A 17,127-nucleotide genomic window follows, 5' to 3' on the forward strand; every position below is an offset into this window, starting at 1 on the left:
CCATGGTGAGCGCGGCCGGCGCGGAGCTGCAGCAGACAGCGGCAGTAGCAGCGCCAGCAGCTGCTGTGTTGCAGCACTGGCCGGCGACGGTTGGGCGCGCGGGGCTGCCGATGCAGAGGGCAGGAGGAGAGGCCGGAGGAGGCCACGGCGACGGACGCGTGCGGAGGAGCTCGTCGGGGCGGTCGGGAGCGGCGACGTGAGATAGAAAGGGGAAAAGGGAGGGAGCTCACGATGGGGCGCAGGGACTAAGGCAGCGTCGTGAGGAGGAGGACGGGGACGACTGTGACGTGGAGGAGGCAGACCAGCGGGGAGGCGGAAGCAGGCCAGCGAGGTCCAGGCGACGCGGCGGTGGCCGTGGCGTCTGCGGCCTTCGGGCGTGATCTTGAGCGAGGGGAAAGGCGAGGGAGAGACGACGGGACGGCGCCGACGGGGTCCGGCGAGCGCTTGGCGATGGGGGACGGCGGGGTTGGCGTTGAAGGGGCTCGGGACTGCTCCCTCGATCCAGATGGGGGAAGGGGATCGAGCGGAGTGGGGGTCGAGGGGAGTGGGGCGGGGGGGAGCGAGTGGGGCGACGGGTGGTTACGACTAGGGTTTCGAGGGTTAAGGGGAGGGAGTGGGCCGGCCGGCTGGGCCGGTGGAGGCCAGCTGGGCCACTTGGCCCAGCAGGGGGGCTTTTCTCTTTTGTTTGTTTTTCTTCTTTTTGGTCTGATTTGTATTTTCTTTTCTTTTATTTCCTTCTCTATTTTATTTAGTTTTAAAGCACTTAGGCACTTTGTAAAATTATGTTTTCTTCACTATAATTACCATAGCAATATTTGACACACACCGAACATTTTAGTTTTAATATTTAAAAACTTTTATTGTCTGCTTAATTTTGAATTTGAATTCGAACCGTTTCGAACTAACGCGAGATTAGCAACAGTAATGGAGGTGACGTGGCATCATTAGCAGAGGTTCACTGTAGCCTAATTATCCGGGCGTCACAACTCCGATCCACGGCAAAAAAAAACTACACAGTTTGTAGAGAGCATCAATAGACTGCCGCAACAAGGCTCGTTCAATTACAAACTTGTTGCGAATCATCCACAAATGTCCATATGAGAACCTCAATCCCAAGCCACCCAATGTGGCGGGAACCCACAGTGGAAGCTAGTAATTCATCGTAAAGATCGGGGAAGTTTGTGCCACAACTTCCAAAGCATTTTCGAAAGCATTTTAAAGTACTGATTTTTTTTGCCACGACTTCTAAGAATGTCATTCCATGATGAAACCTTGCAAGCACTTAAATTTTTTCAAAGTTTTGCTACAAGAAAATTTCATATTTTTTCTGTTTTTATGGAATTTACTATTCACCCAAGCTCGTTTGAGCTCGAGCTAAGAAACATCGCACCCAACTTGGATAGACTATTCGTTTGATGGTTCTCTTCAGATTATCATGTGCGGGTGATAGGTGGTGAGACTTTGTTCTAGCATGACTTTGCCATGGATCGAGGGGTGGGATACTTTGGCTTTGTGCACCAAAGCTACTGAAGATCACAACAAGGACAAATAAAACACAACCATGAAAGAGCGACATGCTATCAATTTCCATCCATAAGTGGTTTAGCTCGGTAACTATGTCGAACTTCTAGAGTTGTTTGATTTACGAGGCGCTACACGTCCACCGGCTGATCTTTTTAAAAGACCGACCGGGTCACGAGCCATCGGATTTGGTGCCATCAAGCGGACAAGCGCCCTTCACCATCACAACAAAGGTGATGTTGCAGAAACCTTGTAACATAGATGATGTTATAAAAACCTTTGCAATAGAGGTGATGTGGTAAGAACGCCATTGCCTATTTAGTACCACTTTGCAACATAGCTGATGATGCAGAAATCTTTCTTTGCAACAAGATGATGTTGCAGAAAATCCACCGCCATTTGACGGAACCTAAACCTAAGCTAGATATCCTGAAACGAGGGTAACAGAGACACATGGATTTTACCCAGGTTCGAGCTCTTCGAGAAGATAATACCCAATGTCCTGCTTTAGTTTATTGTGTTTGAGTGAGTACATAGTACATATATCTATCAAGAGATTGTAAATATCTAACTCGTGGTTTCTATGAGCCAGGTTTATATAGGTACCAGGGGTACTGGGGTACAAGATCCTAGTCAGTGACGTACAGGGAGGCAAAGTCCTCCATGGCTCCAACATCTTGTCGTGTACACCCAGTCTTCTGGAACCTTTTGATTATACACTATGGGACGCCCGATGTGGCCTAGGTCGGAACTGACAAGGGCCCCTTAGCTGGTACACCATCACTGTTGAGTAGCATCATCGTTTGCCGCCGCTATTGCTAAAGCTCGTATACGGTGCCGCCGTTGAGCACCACCATCATTCGTCGCCACTATTGCAAAAAGATTCATATACGACGGGCATCGCCACTCGGGATCCCAACAATGAGGACGAAGGGGCGACGGCTCGGGGTCTCAAGGTCCCTCGGCGTCAGGGACGAACGCTTGACACGAGCGGCGCCGGGGTTGCTGACGATGGTAGCAGAGGCCCGCGAGGCCAACGTCGTTGGGTGGAGAAGAAGCACGACATGTGAGGTGCTCGCTGGTCGGCGAGTGGTGGCAACACGCGCCCTCCCACACGAGCTTGGACAGAGTGGGCTCCATGGTCGCCAACCTGCAGAGGGGGCTGTGAGGTTAGAGGGAGAGAGAGGAGAAGAGGAAAATGAGGAGAACAAGAGGAGGAGGCGGGGCACGGGGTCTCACCGGCGAGCGGCGACATAGAGCACGGGGCGGCGACTCAATGTTTGCAACATACCTCTTGTTGTGGTTGAACGGATTTCAACACGGGCCAAGTTACGATAGGGTGAAGATGGCTACGAGTTGTTTGATAAAAAACAAATCTAACGGGCGTAGAGGCGGTTGATGCGCGCAGCTTCACCTGTCGAGTGAACGCTAGCATTTTCCCTTGTTTTCTTTTTGGCATTGAACGTTGAACGTTTACCTTTTTCATCCTATTGATTTAGTGAAAGCGGCACATAGAACACAAATGATGTTTGCTCGATGAGTTTGGCCCACAAAGCCCATCCGAGAGGTTAAAAACCCAAAGTTTATAGCCTCCCAAAACTCATAGGCTAATTAAGTCTCTTTTTTATTTGTATTGCACGGCAAGATCCTTATGATGATTATTTGTGCTCAACGAGATTGTCCGTATAATCTAGTTAGATTAGCTTATTAGATCCCATAGCTTCATATCGACGCCCCTTTCTTACCCTTTTTTGTTTTGCAAATAACGGATGAAAACAACTCTCTCACTTTAGGCACATTCCAAATTATTACAATGTCATACAAGCCTCAAAGAGGTAAAAAGTGAAAGCAACAAACTACCAACCTCGATGACATTCATAATAGTATTACTTATGGACTAGGAATGAACCACGGAAGACTTGTCATTTATCTTATCAACGTGACGCCCTGTGTGGTCTAAAGGAAAGCACACACTCATCTTTGAAGACTTTTATCAAGTTATTTTTCAACTTTTGAAAATTCGTGGCTTAATTGTGAGGAAATAGCTTTCCTGGTTAAGGAGTGTGATGTCACGAGCAACACAGTGAGTAGGTATGTTTTGGGTTTTCTTACAAGCAGTTGTATCACATCGTAACTACTTCCGGTTTCCTTAATCCTCAAATCAAATCAAAAGAAAAAGAAAAGAAAAGAAAAAGGGAAAAGGAAAAGGAAACCTCGTGCTTGCCTTGCCCCTAAATTCGGCCCTTCGTCCCACCCCTTTGCCCAGCCAGCCGCCCGAGCCCCTCAGGCGTTGCTCCGCCCCGACCGCCCCCACCAATCCCCATCGTCGCAACGCTATCCACACCCTTCGCCCCGCCCCTCCCCCTCCTCCCCCGCCCCTCCGCCCGCCGCCGCCGTCCGTCCAGGCGAGATCTTACAATGGAGCTCTCCCTCGTCTCCGCGAGGCCCTTGCCCCGCCCCGCCGCCTCCCCGCTCCTCTTCGCCCCGCTCAAACCATTGCCCCTCCTCCGCTTCCCGCCACGGAAGCGCACCGCCTTCGCCCGCCTCCGCAGCCGGCGGTCTCGCCGTGTGGCGGCCTCGGGGGAGGGGGAGGGCGACGCCGCGGACCGGGACGAGGAGGTGTTCGGCAGCCGGAGTGGGCAGGTGTTCGGAGGGCGGAGGGAGCTCACCGGCGTGCAGCCGCTCGTGGAGGCGCTGCCGCCGGTGGCACGGACGGCGGCGGAGCTCGCGGTCTCCGCCGCGGCGTTGGCGGCGGGCTACGGCATCGGGCTCCGCGCCGGCGGCGGCAACCGGGCCGCGGCGTTCGCGGGCGCGGCCGTGCTTGGTGGGGCCAGCGTCGCGGCTGCCGTCGCGGTGAACTCTGTAGTGCCGGAGGTCGCCGCTGTCGGGTTGCACAACTACGTCGCCGGCCATGACGACCCCACCAAGCTGGAGGCCAGCGAGGTGGAGGCCATCGCGAACAAGTGAGTTTGGATTACCTCCGTGTAGCTGCTGCCTTCGTTGTATGCTTGCGTCGTTTATATCAGCTATATAAGTATGTTTTTTTTTTCTGAAATACTCCCTCCATAAAGAAATATAAGAGCGCTTAGATCACTAAAGTAGATTATACCAGCTATTTGATCATCTCAACGGTTTGTTGTGCTCGTTTTGTCTTGTATCAAATTTAGGCTTGCAATGTAGTTTGTGCAAATCCATTTACTTTTGAAACTCCAAACTTGTTAGGGGTACTAGCAGCGTTGTGTTGTATGCTTTTTCTGTAGAAGATGAAATATATAATTGGGGCTATCGTTAAATGTACACGGAGGAGACGAAAGATTTTTTTAGGGTGATGTGAACTTGCAAGGAAGTATTGAATGCATTGCTCTTTCTGCATTATCTTATCCTTCTCTTATTTATTTTTAGATATGGAGTTAGTACACAAGATGCAGCCTTCAAAACAGAGCTCTGTGACTTGTATGGCAGGTAAACCTCTTGATACACGTGATGTTCAGTTGTTTTCCATGATGATTGTGAAAACATATATGCACAGAACGACCAGATAAATACTGGATTCTATGCAATCTTACTCTTGGAGGGGAGTATTTGTACTGCCATATTTTCTAGTACATGGCTACACCTTTCTTAGCAATCACCCCCTCCTGTCCCAAAAAGGGTCCACTTCTGACAATTTATAAACAACAGCATGCAATATTGAAGTTTGTACCATAATATTTCCGTAAATGGTACGGATCTATTATAATGGTGGAAGTACTGTGAATGTTGATGCCTATTCACTCATATTATTTTCATATGGCAAATCTACCAATTTATACATTGGTAGGCTCGCACATATGCACATGAGCACGATTCAACTCAAAAATTTCGTACGATTCTTTGGTATTGCATTCAGTTAACTCAGTTCTTGAATATACCACTCCCTCCGTTTCAAATTCTTGTCGTGGTTTTAGTTCAAATTTGAACTAAAACCACAACAAGAATTATGGAACGGAGGGAGTACCTTTTTGATAAGCACTTCTAAATTCACATTGGTGTTGAACATTTACCGTCTTTAGAAATCGAACACTATCCACATCGTACCAATTTTGCAATGTGATATTTGAGCTTCACGCTCCTGAACATTTGTTATTCGCTCATTCTTTCTCCTATCTTCTTTTTTTCCTGCAGCTTTCTTTACTCGGTACTTCCTCCAGGAGATGAAGATCTCAAAGGTGATGAAGTTGAGGTCATTGCAAAATTTAAAAGAGGCCTTGGACTTGATGATGTAGATGCTGCAAATATGCACATGGAGGTATTCCCTCGTGATCCAAGCCTTTTTTTTGTTACATCTTGGTATCCCGTATTGTTTTCAGATGTTTGTATTATCTTTAGTCACTGTTTTCACAATTGCACTATTTTCCCTCTGCCTGCTTATGCCTTCCACTTTGCCCATTTCAATAGATTGGTAGACGCTTATACAGAGAGAGGTTGGAAACAAGGGACCGTGATGCTGACATTGAACAGCGGCGGGTAATTGTTTCTGCTTTGAAGTAAATACATGGATACTTAAAACTGTCTGTAGTTCCTAACAGTAACCATGGAAATATTTCTTAGGCATTTCAAAAGCTGATATATGTGTCAAATCTTGTCTTTGGAGACGCATCAGCCTTCCTACTTCCATGGAAACGTCTTTTCGGCATCACTGATTCTCAGGTACATTAATATACATTGTTTTACCTTTGTGCATGGCATGTCTCTGTTTATGATTTCATGGTATCTTTCCGGGATCACTGATTCACAGGTACATTAGTATACATTGTTTTACCTTTGTGCATGCCATTTCTCTGTTTGTGATTTCATCTCATGGAGAAAGCAGAACGTTACCTCCATTATGTTGTTTGTTGTTTTTGCTAAACTTTGTAGTGTAATTGCACCCATTTTCTAACTACGTTGTTACTGTAAGAGACCTCCTGAAGCTAGTGTTTCACCCTTCATAATGCAATAGGTGATCTTTGCATGCTCATTTTGTCGTGGCCAATTTTAATATATATGTATGTACTATGATTACAAATTTGTTGCCCTTATTGGTCGTGCATATCAGTCTGCGAGACATACATGATCTACTGGTGTGAAAATTCTCCCTGCAAAATAATGTATGCAATGTAATGTGATGCACTATGACACATGCATTGTTACTTGTACCAAAAATAGACAGACTGACTGTACATGTTTAGTGCCTCTGTTTCTTGACAAGCATGATCAACCTTATAAAGTTTGAGTAGCATATGGCTATAAAAATTGTTTCAGGTTGAATGTAGTAGTTGAAAGGGAAGATCTTTTGTGCTGATAAAGATGAAGACGTAGATTGCTTTAACATGTACAGATCACACATTCACATAAGTCAAATGTTTTTTTCTCATAGAGCATGTCTTTTTGAAATGCTTGCTTATCTCTTGTTACTTTGGTGCATAGTTTCTGTGTGTCTCTGTCTTATTTGACATCATGGCTGTTTTGTTACATTTTCATAATCTTTTGGCAGATCGACATTGCTATGCGGGACAATGCCAAAAATTTGTACGCGATACAGCTCAAGTCTATTGGTAGAGGTACCGCTGAAATATTATTTGTAGGCATTAGTTCCATTCTTAGGTCATATCGTGCTTACAAGGTTTGTCATTCAAGTAGATTAAATTTAGAGCAGGGTAGATAGCAAGGATATCCCCTGTATACTAATTACTTGTTGCATTCCATGAATGTTCTCACCTGGACATATTCTGTTTCGCTAGGTCTGGACATAGGCACTCTCATTGAAGTAAGGAGAGCCCAACTTGCGTGTAAACTTTCTGATGAGGTAATCCTTCTCTCTGGAGATTTACTGCTGGGTTGCTTTAGCATCATTTCATCAGTTCTTGGGGCATCTTGTCACCTATATCCAAATAGCATAAATCTAAGGATAGTATCTTGGACGCCATACAGGTTTCTATTTGATTGTTGACATCAATCTAAGTATGGCAAGACATGGCAGACGACGTCAATCTAAGCATATTCTATTGTAACATGTGCTGATATTTATATTTTGGCAGATTGCTGCTGACATGTTCAGGGAACATGCGAAGAAGTTGATTCAAGAAAACATTTCATCAGCTTTAGACATCTTGAAGTCGCGTAACAAAGCCACGTATGAAGCCTCTTGCGAACCTGCTGGCTGATTTCATTATTTGACAATTTCCATGAAAACATAAATGTATTAACTGCTAATCTGATGGTTTTAAGAAAAGGGAACATATATTTTTGTTAAATCCGACATAGGTATTTTGTACATTAGAATTTCCTCTGATATTATATTTATGGAAAGTACTTCATAACTAGCAATGATAAAATTTATTTCTCCTCCCTCCACAACAAGAGAGGCTTTCCACCTCATGAGCAAGTGATGTTATCAGTCTTTGCTGGCTTGTTCGAGTTGCAAGCTTTCAGTATTATTTTAATATCATGAAGAATAACATATAAACTCAACCTCCAGTTAAAAATCTTAGCTGTATTATTGTACGCACCATGCTGTTTATAAGGGAGACTAGAGTATGTTTGGTGGATTGATCTGCTTTAATATTAATTAGCAAATAATATTTTTCTACTATTACAAAAACTGAGCTATCTGCACTCCCAAGGAAGTTTGAGAAATACTTTTCCAAGAAGCCCCATTTGTTTTCGTTGTTCAGTTATTAGCAAATACATGTATCTCTGTCAAGAAGTGTAAACCCTCTGAATCTTGCTATGCTTAATTTTTTGGATCTTATCAATACAGAATGCTCAAATTTTTACCTCAGGACTAAACCATATTGTCACTGCCTGCAGGAATAGCCCAACACAGGTTATTGAAGAAGTAAAGTGTGTCCTTGCATTTAATAGCCTGCTAACTGTACTGAGCAAGCACCCTCAAGGCGATCGATTTGCACGTGGGCTTGGACCTATTTCATTAGGTAAGTTACTGAAGATTTTTGAATTCATATGTTGATGAGGTGGGTTGTCCTTATGAATTCTTATTGGTTCTTCTGCATGGATTGCATAGCGGGAGAGCTTGATCATGATAGGAGGGCTGGTGATCTAAAGACACTCTATAGGGCCTATGCAACAGATGTACTTTCAGATGGACCTGTTGATAATGAGAAGGTGATCACATGTTATTCACATTTTGTTTAGTTAGCTGATGCTCCATATCAGATGACAAGCTAAAATAAGTAATCAATAATTCCGTAGGTTTCTTTTGAAATGGTTAACATAGATACCAATTATTGTGAAGCATATTGATTTAAGTAGACCAGTGCAAGTTTGGAAGGTTGTAGGATTTGGAAAATACAGTCTGGATTTTTTGTGGACAAAGTTAGTCTATTGACCTATTATTGTGAAGCATATTAATTTAAGTAGAGCAGTGCAAGTTTGCAAGGCTGTAGTATTTGGAAAATACAGTCTGGACTTTGTGTGGACGAATTTAGTTAGTTAGTCTATTGACATATTTGGATCACAGACAACACAAGAGTAGTCTGAAAGTGTTTGCACCCGGAATGAACAGTAACTCCACGCCCATCTTTGTCACACATCTTCTGTTTTGTAGTTCACATCATGTTAGATGCTGAACTAAACAAACTCAAGCGGTACCTGTCACTGTTGTTAAGGAATAACCTGTGTGGCCTAGGGTTACATATCAGTAACACATCAATAGTATTTTCTGGTTCGCATGAATTTAATACCAAGCCCTTGATCAGACCAGCAATTTTTGACAAAAGAGAGAACATATACTCTGATTCAACTAGAGTTTATGCCGATTCATGCCAACAAATTAATGCACCTTATATAAAGGAACAGAGGGAGTAACTGGGAACAGTCACAATATATAGATAATAACTAGTACTTTGATTTGTTGTCATTGTTCTGTAAAGGTTGCTTTAATCAAGATAAAATAATTTGAGAAGTACATAACCTAGCAATTGTATCACATCGGGCTGACAATTTTATTTTTTCAACATGAACTGTCTTATATTTTTGCCCATGCTCTCTGACCATTGAGTCTAAAAACATATGGTAGCATCTTAACAAGATAAATCTTTACAACAACAACAATAACTAAGCCTTTAACAAGATAAATCTTTCTGTGATTAAAAATTCCAGCTTACTCCTTTGAATGATCTGAGAAATATATTTGGACTGGGGAAGCGTGAAGCAGAAGCAATCATCTCAGATGTCAAATCTCAAGCATACAGAAAGAGACTTGCAAAATCCTTTAACACTGATTTGGCTGCAGCTCCTAGCAAAGCATCGTTCCTCCAAAATCTGTGCGAAGAGCTACAGTTTGATCCCGAACTTGCTAGCAAGATGCATGAAGGTACCACGTTGTCACTTGCTTCTAGTATTACAGCGTAGCTCTATATTTGCTACAGTTTAATCCTTCTCTTGCTAGCAATATGCGTACCATTCTGGAAAATCACGTGTCAAATTGAGAATCTGGTTTAACTAGGTTCTATACGGTATCCTATATCCTTTTGCTGCATCAGTACACACAATTATTCATTATACAATCATCAGGCATTAGCTGTGGGCTGATACTGCAGCTTATTATTTTAGTTGCCAACATTTTACATTGGCTATAGGAAGTAATATGCAGCAAGGGAACTGACTGCATTTACTTAATCTTGTTATACATTGCTGTTCTTGTGTTGTACGAGCAGTTGTGGATTTTTACTACTCCCTCCGATCCATAATAAGTTTCATGGTTTTAGTTCAAATTTAAACCAAAACCACGACACTTATTATGGATCGGAGGTAGTACGAAAGAAAGACAAATATGATATGGCTAAAATTACTGCCTTTGTATTTATGATTATCAGCGCGTATTAATGCTGCTTCATACTTCAGACATTTACAGACAGAAGCTTCAGCAGTTTGTAGCTGACGGAGAGCTGAGCAAGGATGAAACAGAAGCTTTGACGGCATTCCAAGTGCGTCTCTGCATTCCTCAAGAAACTGTTGATGCTGCTCATACTGACATCTGCGGTCAATTGTTTGAAAAGGTGATGTATTTTATTGTGCCTTTCATTAACACACTGCATAATTTTAGGTTAAATTCCATATCTGCATTAGTTCAGCAAAGTTGATGGCCTGTTCTGTGTAAATGTATTCTTACCATTTTTAGGACATTGCAGGTTGTCAAGGAAGCAATTTTGTCAGTTGATGGATACAACGCTGATAGACGAGAGGCAGTTAGGAAAGCAGCACAGAGTCTAAACTTGAAAAAGGAGGCTGCTATGACCATCTTTAGTAAAGCAGTATGCCTCTTACCTAAAAAATTAGGCTATATAGATTGGCCTATATTCTTCTGTAGAAACTACTACTATGTATATCTTTTGGTATATTCCAACTGCAGATCCAATTAATTTTCTGTATTGCCAAATTCAATGGCAGGTACGGAAATTATTCCTGAACTACATTCAGAAAGCAAAAGCAGCTGGGAATCGCATTGAACAGGCAAAAGAGTTGAAGAAGTTAATTTCCTTCAACACAGTTGTTGTAAGTGAGCTTCTGGCTGACATTAAAGGGGAGCTAACAACTGCTGAACCTGCAACATCAAGTGCGACCTCAGAATCTGAAACGACTGAATCTGAGGGAGAGGATGAGGACTATGAATGGGAATCACTAGAAACATTGAAGAAGACAAGGCCTGATAAAGAGCTAAAAGAAAAGCTGGGCAAGTCAAGTCAGAAAGAGATAACCCTCAAGGATGATCTTCCATTGAGAGATAGAGCTGAGCTGTATCAAACATATTTGATGTTCTGTATCACTGGTGAGACTACTAATGTTTCATTCGGGACAGCAATCTCCTCGAAGAAAGACGATTCAGAGTATTTAATGCTAAAGCAATTGGGACGCATACTTGGTTTAACCGCCAAAGAAGCTCAAGATGTCCACATTAAGCTGGCAGAAAAAGCATTTGTGCAACAGGCTGAAGTGGTTCTAGCTGATGGGAAGTTGACAGAATCCAAGGCTGACCAGCTTGCAACGATACAAACGCAGGTTGGTTTGCCATCTGAGCATGCACAGAAAATCATTAAGAGCATCACAACGACAAAGTTGTCTAGTGCAATTGAAGCATCTATATCGCGAGGACAGATTGGTATACAGCAGGTCCGAGGATTGAAAGACGCAAATTTCGAGCTGGACAGCTTGATTTCAGAACCGTTGCGAGAAACCATTTACAAAAAGTGTGCTGAGGAGATATTCTCATCAGGCACAGGTGAATTTGATGAAGAGGAAGTGTATGTAAAGATGCCAGCTGATCTTATCATAAGTGCTGAGAAGGCCAGGTCGATTGTTCAGGACATTGCGAAGGTTAGGTTGGAGAACGCCCTTGTCCAGGCTGTTGCTTTGCTTCGGCAGAAGAAGAGAGATGGTGTGGTACGTATCGTGTGCCCCTTGTCTGCTTGTTTTGTTAAATTTACATAATTGCTCCTAGAGATATAGGTATAATAACATCTGCTAGGTTATACTCCTGCAGATTTCTTGAAGTTTGTGGTGAAATTTTTCATTGCTTCATATCTGATGCAGATTTCATCACTGAACGACCTGCTCGCATGTGATGCTGCCGTGCCTGCTTCGAAGCCTTTGTCATGGCCCACTCCACGAGAGCTTGACGACCTGTACTGTGTGTACATGAAGAGCATTCCGAAGCAGGATAAGTTGTCAAGGTTGCAGTATTTACTCGACATCAGTGCCGAGAAGGCTGAGGACCTTCGGGATGCGGCGACGGCAGGCACGTTGCCTCAAACAGGCCAAGAGGAAGAAGAGTTGGCGTTCTAGAGGGGATGATGATGGGAAGAGGCACTTTTTTGTTAGGTAGCCAGCAGAGTCGAGCTCCTGCCAGACGCGGTGCTGTGGCGCCAATAGCTGCTGTTGTAGCTAGGCATGGTTTTGAGAAGCAACGCATAATCCTGACATGCATAAGTATTTTGTATAGACAGATTTGACACCACAGGGTGACAGTTTTCTGCTGCATTCTTTCAAACCATACTGAAATCATTTTCTGTTTCTCCTTTGCGCTTTTGGCCTCTTGGTCATGTACCAGAGTCACTGCAGGTCCTTTTGTAATAAATGTGGTTTGTTGTGTAAGGCTGGTCGTAACGATAGTATCATAAACAGTATTATGTATGCCAACTAGATTTTTTTTATGATGTGGCACGCAATTAAATGGAGATAGAGAGAATATGTATCATGCATGCCAACTATACTTTTTTGATGGCACACAATTAAATGGGGAAAGAGAGAATGTGATATCATATTATGATTCCACATCATAGTAAATGTTGTACTACTTTATGTCATACATGCAATTAATAAAGTAACATAAGATGTACTAACTTACGATATTATGCATTATGGGAGTAGTATCATACATTAGTATAATATACATGATATTAGTATATCATACTTCCCGTTACCAACAGCTAACTTGTATCATATGCCAAGCTTCTTGCAAAATCAACTAAATTTTTTTACCATGTGGCACCAAATCCTTCGCTCCTAAAATTTGAATACCATCATTTTTTTGTGAGAATCAACTCAAGTTTTGCCCTTTTTTTACATTACACCATATTTTGCCTTTTTGTCTGTCAATTTTTGAATTGAATTCAGACCTTAGATTTTATGACATGGTATAGATGTTCATCTCTAGTCACAGCTTCTAAATGTGTTTTTGGTTGCCTGGTGAACTGGTACATCTCAAAGGTGCTGCGCATCCCCCCCCCCCCCACCAGAGGCCCCCAAGGCACTTTTTCTATCGCCGGCGCAAAAAAAGCGTCCAGTCACGCCCTCAGGAGCCCAATTTTTATCGGTTTGGGTCGAAATTAGCGTCGGCGGGCCCAGACCGAACCCAGCACGCTGGGGGGCGACCGGGGCGCCGGGGGAAAGAAAAATGGCACGAAAACAACCCACGCTAGATCCCCCCCCCCCCCCCCCCGTGGGCTCGCCGAGTCAACGAATATGCTTCGTCGTCTTGATCACCTCGCCTCGGCTCCCGCACGAATCAATGTGGTCGCCGGTCAGCCTTCCATTGATCAAGGACGGATGGGAGCTACCGCCGCGCGTCCCTGCCCAATCCCGTTGCGCGTCCCGCCCTTTCGCTCCATGCGTCCACACCGCTCCCGCCCTCTCACCGCTATAAAAGCCGACCTTCGCCGCCGCTCGCCGCAAACTCGCCAAGCTATCTCTCTCTCGCCTGCACCGCTCCAGTGCCGACCACCTTTCTCGCCCAAAAAACTGCCCTTCACCGTCCACACTCGCCATGGCGGAGAGGTTCCCCGGCGACGAGGTGGCGGCCAAGGGCTTCGGCCGCCACTGGCTGCACGAGTGGGAGGCTCGCCTGCTGCAGGAGGCCAACTACCCGACGCCGTCCGACATGCACGCGACGGGCGCATGGCGGCTGAGCGCAGGCGGCATCCCCGTGCCTCCGCCGCCCTCTGACGCGGAACGCCCCGCCGAGATCGCGGCGATCCGGGCCAACATGCCGGAGCAAGCGTGGCAACAACCATGGTACACAGCGGACAACCATGCGCTGTGGACCGCGTACTTCCAGCGACGCCATGTTGAGCAGCTGGCGTCCACCAACGGCGGCCCGGCACAGAGGGGGTGCCACAACTCGGAGGGCCGCCGTCAATGGCGGGGCGCCCGGGCGGACTCTCCTCGCCGTGCTTGCGCACATCGAGGGCGGCAATGAGCCACAGCTGGAGTACCCGACGCCGTCCTTCTCTCGTCGCCGCGGAAGCTCCTGGATGCCGAGGCGCATGGACACGCCGTCCTCGTCGTCCTCTGGTTCCCACTCCTCCAGGTCGGCGCGGGCGGCACTCCTCCCCGTCAAGCCCGAGTCGCAGGAGAGGCCGCTCCGTCTGCGCAGCCGCGGCGGCAACCTCGTCATAAACGAGGGCGGCCACGTCCCTTCCCCTCTCTGCGGTCACATGCGCTTGGTCAAGCCGAAGAAGGAGCCGGCGGCGACCGTAGTGAAGCATGAGCACAAGGACATGGCCGTCGACCTCGAGAGCGGCCTCGCCTGGTCGTGCGCGGACTACGTGGTGCAGGAGATGGAGCGCTAGCGCCGTGCTCTGGAAGAAATCGCCGAGCGGCGCCACGGCCGCGACGAGGGCAGCGCCACGACCCCGACGAGGGCAGCGTCATCATGCTCTTTGACAGCGACGATGAGGTCACTGCGCTGAGCCAGCCAGTTCACAGCGGCAATCCAGGGCAGGGCTGCAGCAAGCACGCCCCGAAGGACGGGCGGCCGAGCGACGGCGACGAGAACAACGTCTTCTACAACCTCCTCGGCGTGAATTAAGGAGTAGTTTTACGTTTGTATCTACGTAAATTCACCTAAATATTAATGAAATCATCCAAATTAACTGAATTTTGTCTACTTTGGGCTTTTTTAATTTTTTTTGGCCGATGCCGTTGTGGTCGCGGTTGGGAATCAGTTCCCCCCACGCCAAAATTATCGCCGGCAAGGCCCCAAGAGACGCTATTTTTCGCCTACAAGCGCCGTTGGGGTACCGAACGGGCTGGAGATGCTCTAATATTACCCCAGCAGTAGTAAAAAACCCAAGTGACATTTTCTTCAATCAAAGAACGTCTGTTACAAGTTACACCATATCTCTGCAGGGCACAAATATCTACAACTGAATAAATGTAACACTTGGAAGAGAACAAAGACAGAAAGAGTGAACAGCAGTTGCAAACTGCAAAAGCATCGATAAGCTGTACAATGGCATTATCAGTTGATGCCAACGGGTGCAACGCTGTCAGGTTTGTTGTTTATACATTATCAGGCCAAAATTCCCTGAAGAAAGCAATTTCGAATTCCCTCTCTTGTGCTTTCTTCTCCTCTTCCTGCATCTTCCGTATCCTCTTTGCGGCCAACTTTGCCTTCTTCGTTACCGGCGCATCCTGCTGACAATAGCAACATATTTGTGGCATTAAGTCAGATCATTGATGAAAAGGGGAAGTCAGATCAGTGATGACTACAAGTACGCTGGTTCGAGATGCAGAAATGTACAAAGGACACATCAGTATTATCTTCTAAACCTTACAAATATTCTGCTGAAAGAAATTGATGAGCATCCAATATAACGTGTTACGTTTGTTTAATTTAATAACTATATATAAACACATACACTTTTTTCAACAGTACCACACAAAGAATCTGTAATCAGTAAATAGTACTCCCTCTGTTCACTATTATAAGATGTTTTGATATTTCAATATGGCTACATATGGATTGAAGTGAGTAAACAAACACATTAAAACACGTCTATATACATCCGATTCAGAAAAAAAGTTAGAACATCTTATAATAGTGAATGGAGGGGAGTAGTAAACAAATTTTGTGAATTCGGCAGAACCTATGGACTACAACAAAACAGTTCTGGAATCAAGTCAACAAGAATGCTTTGCTCACCTTGGGTCTTTTACTAGGAGCTGTTTCAACATCATCCTCAACCTTTGGCTTTGGCTTTGGTTCTTTGGAACCTAAACCGCGTTTGTTGTTCTTGACACGAGTTTCTACTGGTTCCAAACGCCCCTGTTTCATGACAGTTTGGACAAGTGAGTACACAAACAGAAATAATCCAGGAGTAGCTAGGCAACTATAAGTAACAAGCTGGCTCCTTCCAAGTGTGTAATCACAACTTGTTATATAGCAGACGGCCAACCGTGCATTTGTTTATTTTAAAACCCATGGATGTGTTCAGTTATACAGTTACTCCTGAGCTTGTGAAGTGAACAAGATTATACAAGAAGCGAAGGTAAGTTGTTTATAGTTAACAAATTCAAGTATTTAGCTTTATTTGTCCGACTGTGATCATTACCCAGAAACCAAACTAATTTCAGCACGCCCTTTATCATTTTGTGAAGTCCACAATATGAGACAATTTGATCCGCAATGATCTCAAAGACCAGTAATAAGACTCTTACAACACTTGGAGAAACACAGAACAATTTGATTCACAATGGATCATATAATCTAGTACCAAGAATAGAAAAACAAGGAGAACTAAGCCTCGTGTTAGGAGTGCCATGCTACAACTAACAAAATTATCCCTAAAACTAACACACGGATTGGGTGAAAATGGGCAGATGAGATCTTGATCGGGGAGAAGAGAAAAGAGAATAGGGACACAGACCTGCTCCTGCGCACCGAGGCCGGTGCCCTCCTTCCACCCGGACTTCTTCAGCAGCTGCAGCAACCCAACAACACACGACCATCAGGCATACGCAAGGCAACAAAGCATCAAACCCTAATCCCCAGCGTGGGCGGGGAAGGATGGATGGGCAGGGGAAGAAACCAAGCGAGGGACGGACCTGGAAGCCAATGTTAGAGGAGCCGATGGACGACATCGCCTCTCTCGCCGGGCGAACGCGGCGCCCCTCTGCCTCCGCTCGCCGCGCGCTCCACCGGCTCTCTCTCCTCTCCTCGTTCCAGGCGTCGCGTGCGCCGCTTTGGTTTTACTTCTCTGGTCTGGTCTCCGTCTCACGGGTCCTTGCCGTGTCCGGCTCGTTCACGAGTCGGTTCAGACCCGCTCGATCACAGGCGTCCGTCGC

At 45.4% G+C, this 17,127-nt stretch overlaps 2 protein-coding genes across 3 annotated transcripts; one reads left to right on the plus strand and one right to left on the minus strand.

Annotated features, from left to right (window-relative positions):
* Positions 1-3,817: 3,817 nt before the first annotated feature.
* Positions 3,818-12,654, plus strand: TIC110 (translocon at the inner envelope membrane of chloroplasts 110). Its single transcript, XM_048671669.2, has 15 exons — positions 3,818-4,484; positions 4,924-4,983; positions 5,686-5,809; positions 5,959-6,027; positions 6,112-6,210; positions 7,037-7,103; positions 7,284-7,348; positions 7,581-7,675; positions 8,353-8,477; positions 8,567-8,667; positions 9,664-9,877; positions 10,408-10,562; positions 10,695-10,817; positions 10,954-11,943; positions 12,094-12,654. The coding sequence occupies exons 1-15, from the start codon at positions 3,940-3,942 to the stop codon at positions 12,343-12,345; spliced, it is 3,084 nt and encodes a 1,027-aa protein (XP_048527626.1). The 5' UTR covers positions 3,818-3,939; the 3' UTR covers positions 12,346-12,654.
* Positions 12,655-15,118: 2,464 nt separating this feature from the next.
* LOC125506973 (uncharacterized) lies at positions 15,119-17,069 on the minus strand. Of its 2 annotated transcripts, none has more exons than XM_048671689.2 (4): positions 16,888-17,069; positions 16,710-16,763; positions 15,986-16,108; positions 15,119-15,474 (listed from the first exon to the last, which is right to left on the minus strand). In XM_048671689.2, the coding sequence occupies exons 1-4, from the start codon at positions 16,921-16,923 to the stop codon at positions 15,343-15,345; spliced, it is 345 nt and encodes a 114-aa protein (XP_048527646.1). In that variant the 5' UTR covers positions 16,924-17,069; the 3' UTR covers positions 15,119-15,342. The 2 variants fall into 2 exon arrangements, with proteins under 2 accessions (XP_048527646.1, XP_048527640.1); XM_048671683.2 differs by having other exon boundaries at positions 15,119-15,477.
* Between the last annotated feature and the right edge of the window lie 58 nt (positions 17,070-17,127).

The sequence above is a fragment of the Triticum urartu genome, chromosome 1A (genome assembly GCF_056163025.1).
Source record: "Triticum urartu cultivar PI428250 chromosome 1A, HENAU_Tu73, whole genome shotgun sequence".
In the NCBI taxonomy this organism is placed as follows: Eukaryota; Viridiplantae; Streptophyta; class Magnoliopsida; order Poales; family Poaceae; genus Triticum; species Triticum urartu.